The sequence below is a fragment of the Hippocampus comes genome, unplaced genomic scaffold (genome assembly GCF_001891065.2).
Source record: "Hippocampus comes isolate QL1 unplaced genomic scaffold, H_comes_QL1_v1.1 scaffold68, whole genome shotgun sequence".
NCBI classification, from domain to species: Eukaryota; Metazoa; Chordata; class Actinopteri; order Syngnathiformes; family Syngnathidae; genus Hippocampus; species Hippocampus comes.
Genome location: NW_017805625.1, coordinates 3,089,861 through 3,100,164, shown reverse-complemented (window position 1 = coordinate 3,100,164; position 10,304 = coordinate 3,089,861). Strand labels below are relative to the sequence as shown.

At 43.1% G+C, this 10,304-nt stretch overlaps 1 protein-coding gene across 6 annotated transcripts in view; it reads left to right on the top strand.

The window, feature by feature from the left end:
- The first annotated feature begins 793 nt into the window (after positions 1-793).
- The window catches only part of ppfia4 (PTPRF interacting protein alpha 4), a 51,839-nt gene continuing 42,328 nt past the window's right edge, over positions 794-10,304 (top strand). For 5 of the 6 annotated variants that reach the window (XM_019881354.1, XM_019881349.1, XM_019881351.1 and 2 more), the window contains exons 1-2: positions 794-1,122; positions 1,285-1,576. In XM_019881354.1, coding sequence (XP_019736913.1) covers positions 1,319-1,576 — 258 coding nt within the window. In that variant the 5' untranslated portion in view covers positions 794-1,122; positions 1,285-1,318. The remainder of the gene's footprint in view (positions 1,123-1,284; positions 1,577-10,304) is intronic. The other variant, XM_019881348.1, reaches the window with a different exon arrangement.

Below are 10,304 nucleotides of genomic sequence, written 5' to 3'. Positions count from 1 at the left end.
TCCAAAAGGACTCAAAATAGGTGAATTGATGACTCCATATTGACCATAAGAATGTGAGAAAATGGTTATTTGTCTGTCTATTTGTGCAATTAGCCGACGACCCGTCTCAATGTACTGCGTCAAACCCAAAGACAGCCGGGATAGGTTCCAGCTCGACCTATCGCGCGAAGATAAACGCTAGAAAAAAAAATTGATAGATGGATTAATGAATGTCGTTTATTCGAGGTCCATTGCATTTAAGTTTAAGAGAGGTACGGCATTGCTATTCACACAATAAATACTTTTACATAACTTTAGCCTAAATGAACTGGTTTATTGTATTTTCGTGTTGGGTTGTAGCAAAGAAAACACTGTGAGGCTATTGACATTTTTTTTCCACAAAGCCGTATAATATGTGAAGTATATGGCACACGTTAGAGCAGTTAAAACCTAAGAAGGCTTGTAATGCCGTTTTATGTCTCCCATTACAAACGCATGGCGTGATCCCATTTTCATTGGATATCCTGCAGGGAGCGCTGTGCATCCAAGTGTGCAATCATGCAGAGTCGTAATGAGCGTGTGTCTGTGTGGTGGTGATGGAGCTACTGGGTCATAATCATGCAAATAGCGCTGCACAAGTATACGTTCACCCGTGAAGCAGAAGACAAACTTGACCTTGTAAGTGTACATCATATGAGGTAGACGGGCGACAATTGCAGATGCGTGTGTGTTAAGGGGGAAGGGGGCGTGCGTGTGTGCGCGTGTTTGTGTGTGTGTGTGGGGGGGGGGGTCTATGGGGATAGAAGCAGAGAAGGCGGATGCAAATAAGACTCACTCTCTGACACGCGCGCACACATACATAGACGTTGACTGTCTCCAAGAGCAGATCAGACGTTCTGTCACGGATCTATTCTGGCATTTTGGAATTCTTCCGTACTATGATCCCCGCCGTGCTCGCGGACACCGCCCCTCCGAGCGGCCGCGCGCCTAAGCTGTCAATCACGTCACGCCGGGCTTGGTACATGTGAGCGAGAGAGTGCATGGCGCGCCGGCTTGGGCGGATCTGCACACGGGGAGAAACGACGGTGGTTAACGAGGATGAAAGGTCGACAGTTTTCGCATCATTTCGATCACTCTGAATAGGTAAGAATATATGGTGCACTGTTGGAAGAACACGCATGGCGCGCGAACATTAAGTCGCGCGTTTGCATGTTGCCCGTTTTTTTTTTTTTCTCGTGGCCTCCAATCAGTTGAGATGCATAGGTTAGTTTATATGTAACACACACGCCGGTCTTGAACAGACAGTTCGCATCGCCCCTGTCCATTCAGCGCAGCAGAGATGATGTGCGAGGTGATGCCGACCATCAGCGAGGGGGACTCGGCCGGTCCCCAGAGAGGAGCCGGCAGCGTCCCGAATGGCTCCGAGCAGGAGGCCAACTTCGAGCAGCTGATGGTCAACATGCTGGACGAGAGGGACAAGCTACTCGAGTCCCTCAGGGAGACACAGGAGACCCTCATCCAGTCGCAGACCAAACTGCAGGGGGCGCTGCACGAGAGGGACGTGCTGCAGCGTCAGATCAACGCGGCCCTGCCTCAGGTGAGGAGCAGCCGGTCTTTGGAGGGGAACAGATTCCATACATTTATATTGCGCTTGTTATTTGATACTCTGTGGTAGCCTGCTTGGCTAGGCAACAGTCAGTTCATTGTGGTTGGTGAACGTAAGGCGTTTATAGATTCGCACATACTGTGAAGAAAGATCACCGTCATGGTAGCCTTGTTTCCAAAGCATTGTGTGAATGACTTGGGACTCGTGATCTTCAAGTTGTATGAAAATAGGTCAGAGTAAGTGAGCGGAGTCCTTCTACAGAGACCTTGCACAAATTGACTTTCCAGTGGCCGCTCAGGACTGGGGTACGTCAAAATATGTTAGAAATGTAAGAAGATGTATTGGCGAGCGCAGGTCCCAGTCTCCTGAATTTGCGAGTTAAAAGACCCAAAAATGATGGCCCACATTGGCAAATACGTGCACGAATGCAGATGTGATGTTTTCAACATTGTTTTAAAATGTGTGCCACACACTGCGCCGGATTTACACTTTTCACGAAAACAGAGTTCTGTACCACTGCAAACTGCAACCACAATAATGAACAAGGTGAATCAATACCACCCTGCCAGTGTCAATCAAAATTGAACATTATAGTCTTTGTAAGCTTATCTTGAATTGGATGTCAATATTCCCTTGTAGTGATGTTGATAATATTGTGGCTGCCTGGTGTATACGATGCTTCTCTTTCAATATCTTTTTGTGTGAGTTTGGCTATCGGTGAGAAAACCACATTTACAGTTTGGATCTTCAACTGAAACACTTTGGAAAACCTTGCATCAGTAAGAGTCTTACCCAGCAGTAAATGGGCAAATAAAGGTTGTTCACATTGTAATCATTTCAACCAATGAGTCCAAGTACTTGTCATATGTCAGATAAATCAACTGAGTGCAGCAATTAAGGAGTGAAAAACAGTTTCCCTGCCTGTGAGTTACTTCTTGTGATGTTCCCGATGTAGGTCGTGACTGGCATCAAGTTTCCTCCTTAATGGGTTGCTGTTTTTCAGCTCTTGATCTTGATCAGCCATCCTTGACTAAGAAAAGTCGAAAAGTGGAGTTGTGACGATCATGGCCTGGCCCACATTATGCTTGGAAACCCCGCAGAGAAGAGGCCAAGGCCCACCTTATCATTAATATGATTGAAACAGCCTCACGTGGTGACCTGCCTGCTCCTCAGGGCCATTTATGTACTTATGGCGACCTGGAATATCTTTTGATAGCCCGTGAGTGTGTGTTTGAGTGAAAGAGAGCTGAATAAGCGATGTCGCAGCCACCTTGCATGGCGACAATAAGGCCTCAGCACATAATACTGTGTTATCCTCTCCGACCATCAGGTCTAAATGCGTGGCGTGATGTCACACCGAGCACGATGGTGTGCTGCATGCATGTGTGTGTGTTAGTGGTAGAGAGAGAGAGAGAGAGAGAGAGAGAGAGAGAGAGAGAGAGAGAGAGAGAGAGAGAGAGAGAGAGAGAGAGAGAGAGAGAGAGAGAGAGAGAGAGAGAGAGAGAGAGAGAGAGAGAGAGAGCTCGGATGGCAAGAGCCTGTCATGCCTGTTTTCTAATCTTGCTTCAGCGTAATGTGTAATTGTAGCTATAATTCAAGTATTAGTTATACCGTCATACACCTCAGGGACATTACACACACATTATGACTGGCCTGCTTGGCTATAAGCTGACTGCGCGCACACACGTGCGGGGTTTTCACACACCAGTTGTCCTGAATGGAGATGATGCAGTGGGCTAAGCCAGTTTCTCAAACTCGGGTTCAGAAGATAAATTGGGTCAGAGCTCAAGGGTCAATTTTTATTGGGCTGTGGATTGTCTGAATAAAATACTGTAAGAAGCTATCATATTGATCATCAAGCAGGCACACGTTTTATTCCAGGATTTGCTGCGCTCATTTGAAGAATGACGTCTGGCCTCAACACATTTCTATAGTGAAAAATACAAACAAACAAGAAAAAAGGAGGAGTGAATCAAAGCTTTGGATGCACTGAATGTATTAGAGCACTATTGTGCTCTTTGCTGGAGCCAATGATTCTATGTAGCCCCCCGGTCGGAAGTGTCTCAATCGTTTTTTTTCTCTTCCATGTTCAGTTCCCTCTGTTCGTAAGGCGATGTAGCTCATGCATGAGGACAGTATGAGCATGGCAGGACAGCATTGCTATTCCTCAAACCAAACACTTTGTCCTCTGCTGATTTTGCCAGACAAACATTTGTCTTCAAACATGCATCATCTACACCTACTTTATCTGCGAGTGCGTGTGTATGTGTGTGTGTCCGTGTGTGTCCGTGTGTGTTTGTGTGATTTGACAGTTCTGGGCCAGTGTGCTCCCAAAGAGTCAGGAAACACTGAAGACAGAACAATATACAGGCACAAAAACATAGGGGAAGAAAACGTATGGTTAAATCAATACCGTTGTGATGATGTTCATCGAAACCGAGCATATTGTTTTGTGAAGTCTAAATTTGTGATACGGCTCTCAATAAATTCTGCACCTCATATTCACTGACTTAATTCAACGAGTCAGTGAGCGCCACGCAGTTATCTAAACGTCATTGTTGTTTTCAGAAAAGGAGGAGAATGTATGTGAGGAATAGCAATTATAATAACAATAGCATTGCTCTGTTCTCTTATGCTCATTCATTCATCCAGTCATGCATTTTCTAGGCACTGTATAGTATGCGACTTGGTCTTTAGGGCCTCGGGTGAGCTTGTGCCAATCCCAGTTTACTATATGCAAAATAGGCACACCCTGGGCTGATAGCTAGCCAACCGCGAGTCTCCAATTCGGCTAACTTGCAGGTCCAGAAAGTGCAAAATCCTCACAGGAAGGCCGGAGCCAGAAAAGATCAAACCCCCAAACCTCAGAACAATGAGGTAGACGTGCTAATCATTATTTCAGCATGCCTTATTTAGTTATTTATTCTTTAAAAAAAAAAAAAAGGCATGTTACTCAGGCTAGCCAAAATCCTGCTCTATTGAAATCAAGCTAAACAAATAGATATTAGACGTATAGCCCTATAATGTTTCACACACTGAACCGGCTTGGACAGTTAAAAATCATTTGGTTTTGCCCCTCCATAAAGTCGAAACTATTGTATTTAAATGTAAAATATTTTGACCAGCAAACCAATTGCTGTGATGCTGAGATTGAGGTTGCCACCCTTGCCCAGACTGACATCCATTTTTAATTTGGCCTTCATTCTGGTCTCAGCTACTGACCTGCATCTCTCATGATGTCGGTCGTGACTGTTACAAGGATAAAATCCGTCCACAGACAGACAGATTTATTAGTAAGCAGCAAATCAGCGCAACAATATTTCTTCCATTTATTCATCCTATCGCCAATTACTATGCCGATAAATCTCAACTGAAACCCATGCTCTAAGGCCTTCACTTTTCCGAGCATTTGCGTGTTTTCAACGAAAAGATACTCTATTTCGGTAGGTTGTTTCCATAGCAAGAGCATCCCGAAACATTTGAAAACAAGTTTATTAGCATTTCTGTGCTAAAAAAAAAAAAAGACAGTGAAAAAGGAAAACATGTGAACGTATTCACTGGACTGCAGGCATTTGTCGGCATATTCCTCACTATTAAAACAGCAACAGCGGATCACCAGGCTGCTGTTGGTTTTGTCCTTGTTGCGCTTCTCCAGCAAAATCAACATTTACCATAGCTGCTACGGTGTCAAACGGAATTCTGTTATTTTAAACTTGAAAAAAGAAACTGGTCATGTTCCAGTTTCCCGTGTGACATCACCAATTACTCGCCTTGCCTGTGTGTTACAGCGATTTCGGTCATTTTTGCGAACGGAGAACGGGGATTGTTTTTACATTGTCATCTAAACCTTTTTCTCGTCATTACCTTGAGCTCCTTACTTTGCCAAGCCATTAAAAGTGGTGCGAAAGCTGTACACTGCTGCTAATAGGTGTGCTGAATTGTTATTTCCATATACCCCACAATGAGAGGTAGACACTTTAACTTTGCAGTAATTTGATGCCCCCTATTATTTTGGAGTGTCGATGATGAGGAGAGCGAGAGAGAGAGAGAGAGAGAGATAGAGAGAGAGAGAGAGAGAGAACCATGCTGGAGATGACAGCATCGCTGCAGTCGCTTGTGGGAGAAACATGGCTGCTTGCTAGTGTACATCGCCCTGGGCTACTTGCTTCCACACATACACTTACGTGTCACGTGTGTTTTTTATGTATGTGTGGCCGTGTGTTTGTGTGTGTGTGTGTGAGAGAGAGAGAGAGAGAGAGAGAGAGAGAGAGAGAGAGAGAGAGAGAGAGAGAGAGAGAGAGAGAGAGAGAGAGAGAGAGAGAGAGCTCGGATGGCAAGAGCCTGTCATGCCTGTTTTCTAATCTTGCTTCAGCGTAATGTGTAATTGTAGCTATAATTCAAGTATTAGTTATACCGTCATACACCTCAGGGACATTACACACACATTATGACTGGCCTGCTTGGCTATAAGCTGACTGCGCGCACACACGTGCGGGTTTTTCACACACCAGTTGTCCTGAATGGAGATGATGCAGTGGGCTAAGCCAGTTTCTCAAACTCGGGTTCAGAAGATAAATTGGGTCAGAGCTCAAGGGTCAATTTTTATTGGGCTGTGGATTGTCTGAATAAAATACTGTAAGAAGCTATCATATTGATCATCAAGCAGGCACACGTTTTATTCCAGGATTTGCTGCGCTCATTTGAAGAATGACGTCTGGCCTCAACACATTTCTATAGTGAAAAATACAAACAAACAAGAAAAAAGGAGGAGTGAATCAAAGCTTTGGATGCACTGAATGTATTAGAGCACTATTGTGCTCTTTGCTGGAGCCAATGATTCTATGTAGCCCCCCGGTCGGAAGTGTCTCAATCGTTTTTTTTCTCTTCCATGTTCAGTTCCCTCTGTTCGTAAGGCGATGTAGCTCATGCATGAGGACAGTATGAGCATGGCAGGACAGCATTGCTATTCCTCAAACCAAACACTTTGTCCTCTGCTGATTTTGCCAGACAAACATTTGTCTTCAAACATGCATCATCTACACCTACTTTATCTGTGAGTGCGTGTGTATGTGTGTGTGTCCGTGTGTGTCCGTGTGTGTTTGTGTGATTTGACAGTTCTGGGCCAGTGTGCTCCCAAAGAGTCAGGAAACACTGAAGACAGAACAATATACAGGCACAAAAACATAGGGGAAGAAAACGTATGGTTAAATCAATACCGTTGTGATGATGTTCATCGAAACCGAGCATATTGTTTTGTGAAGTCTAAATTTGTGATACGGCTCTCAATAAATTCTGCACCTCATATTCACTGACTTAATTCAACGAGTCAGTGAGCGCCACGCAGTTATCTAAACGTCATTGTTGTTTTCAGAAAAGGAGGAGAATGTATGTGAGGAATAGCAATTATAATAACAATAGCATTGCTCTGTTCTCTTATGCTCATTCATTCATCCAGTCATGCATTTTCTAGGCACTGTATAGTATGCGACTTGGTCTTTAGGGCCTCGGGTGAGCTTGTGCCAATCCCAGTTTACTATATGCAAAATAGGCACACCCTGGGCTGATAGCTAGCCAACCGCGAGTCTCCAATTCGGCTAACTTGCAGGTCCAGAAAGTGCAAAATCCTCACAGGAAGGCCGGAGCCAGAAAAGATCAAACCCCCAAACCTCAGAACAATGAGGTAGACGTGCTAATCATTATTTCAGCATGCCTTATTTAGTTATTTATTCTTTAAAAAAAAAAAAAAGGCATGTTACTCAGGCTAGCCAAAATCCTGCTCTATTGAAATCAAGCTAAACAAATAGATATTAGACGTATAGCCCTATAATGTTTCACACACTGAACCGGCTTGGACAGTTAAAAATCATTTGGTTTTGCCCCTCCATAAAGTCGAAACTATTGTATTTAAATGTAAAATATTTTGACCAGCAAACCAATTGCTGTGATGCTGAGATTGAGGTTGCCACCCTTGCCCAGACTGACATCCATTTTTAATTTGGCCTTCATTCTGGTCTCAGCTACTGACCTGCATCTCTCATGATGTCGGTCGTGACTGTTACAAGGATAAAATCCGTCCACAGACAGACAGATTTATTAGTAAGCAGCAAATCAGCGCAACAATATTTCTTCCATTTATTCATCCTATCGCCAATTACTATGCCGATAAATCTCAACTGAAACCCATGCTCTAAGGCCTTCACTTTTCCGAGCATTTGCGTGTTTTCAACGAAAAGATACTCTATTTCGGTAGGTTGTTTCCATAGCAAGAGCATCCCGAAACATTTGAAAACAAGTTTATTAGCATTTCTGTGCTAAAAAAAAAAAAAGGACAGTGAAAAAGGAAAAAATGTGAACGTATTCACTGGACTGCAGGCATTTGTCGGCATATTCCTCACTATTAAAACATCAACAGCGGATCACCAGGCTGCTGTTGTTTTTGTCCTTGTTGCGCTTCTCCAGCAAAATCAACATTTACCATAGCTGCTACGGTGTCAAACGGAATTCTGTTATTTTAAACTTGAAAAAAGAAACTGGTCATGTTCCAGTTTCCCGTGTGACATCACCAATTACTCGCCTTGCCTGTGTGTTACAGCGATTTCGGTCATTTTTGCGAACGGAGAACGGGGATTGTTTTTACATTGTCATCTAAACCTTTTTCTCGTCATTACCTTGAGCTCCTTACTTTGCCAAGCCATTAAAAGTGGTGCGAAAGCTGTACACTGCTGCTAATAGGTGTGCTGAATTGTTATTTCCATATACCCCACAATGAGAGGTAGACACTTTAACTTTGCAGTAATTTGATGCCCCCTATTATTTTGGAGTGTCGATGATGAGGCATTCGCTGATTTTCAAGTGTGGAGCACAGTGGGTAGCCTTGAGACAGGAATTAACAAGAAACAGCAAGGCTGGTTATTCAAAAATTTAAAATCCGCACGCGGATTTGAAGAGAGTCTTGAATCCAGTTTTCACATTTAGGTGAGTTCAGTTGGGTCGTTTTCTCACAGTGATGCAATTTGTTTTCCATTTGTATTGTAAAAAAAAAAAAAATTGTCTTTCCAAGTATGGTAGTGGCAGGGTGACTTTGGATCACTGGGTTGTTTTTTTTCCCCTCCTTTTCATTTGTCACTATCTATAGTTAGTTACTTTGCCAAGCAACCTCAGAGCGATGACAAGGGAATCCTGCGGCCTCCTTGCCATTCGTTTTACAATGCCAAATTTTTCACGGTGAAGATTTCAGATGGAGCCTTGTCCCATTTTCACTATTATTCCAAGAACGGCCAACCACATCCCAGTATGAGGTCTTATAAGGGTTATAAAAAGTTTCCAGTATTCAGCTGCGTGTTTGTGTGTAGTGATGTTTGGACACCTGTTCCAGTCAGATGCAACACTGGCTATTTTTTGCCAGCATACATCAACGCACGCACACATGCACACAATGCAGCCATTCCAAAACAACAACCAACTCTTGTATTGAATTGTAGTGGCCGGACATGCAGTTGTGCACAAACTTTTATCCGTGGATCAATTTGATACTTATAGTTTTAGTTATGTACTATGATTATATTTTTAATACAGTGACAGCATGCTGGTATCTCCAGAAGAACAGTGTGCCTTGTCCTAATACCTTCTTTCCATTTCGGTTTCAGGATTCAAGAGCCATTTTCACCAGGTAGTACTCTTCAGTTACACTTAGCTCCTCAGGACTGTTGGGACTCGTTAACGTCTAAGAAAAGCAAGTCCTCAGTGCAAAAGGCATGAAAAGCATTTTTTTTTTTTTTTTTTAACATTTTCTTCATTATTTGCTTGTCTGGTGCTGGTTGGTGAAAACAATATACTGTATACGTTGCAAAATTGGGTGCTGCATTTCAATTGCCAAATTCTAACGGTGGTCCTAGAATAACAAACTGTGGTTCTTCAGTTTTGTTTACTTTAAACATTAAATAGGATTTACAAATAAGTTCCTTTGAGCAAAACAAGCACATTGTTGTTTCCGTGATGATGCCAAATGGAATAAAAAAATAACAAAACAAAAAAAAAACTAAACAATTCACCCCCTTAGCATAATTTTTGTAAGATGGTTAGGCTGGTAAATGAGGTGCATTTATTTTGTACCTTAACTGTGCTCAGAGCGCACTGAGTCAGAGCTAATTCGAATTACGGCATTTTAGCCCTGATTTTCCATTTGCCGGTAGCGTTTTGAGCTGGCAGACAGGAGGCACATTGGCTCCGGCTGCGCTGACATGAGACGAGAGGCTCGCTGATGCGTCAGTGACACAATCCAGATGTCACAAGAGGTTTAGTATTTGGATCTGAAATGTTTAGGCCACCATAAATGACGATTAAACCATGTATGTTTTTGTAGTATTCATTCTGAGTCACGTGGTTAGCAGGTTTAATATCAGCATTGCTTTCTGGTGAAACTAGCGATTGGCTACTGTGAAGGAAATGCAATCTTGTATGTGTGTGTTGTTTAAAATCCACTTAGCAGTTTCTCTCAAAAAATATCAAAATATATTGAAGCTCAAGACACGAGCACTGGTCGCCACTCAGCCATTTTTCCTAAGTGGAGTCGTCACGTAGCAGTCACAAAGTGGGCAGGTCCTTGAATAATGAGCGACGAATGTACGTCACAAAGCCACCAAAATCAAATTTGCACATTTCTGTAGGACTTTGCCTTTCAAAGATGATTGCAGCCAAACAACAAACCGCTTATTCTCAT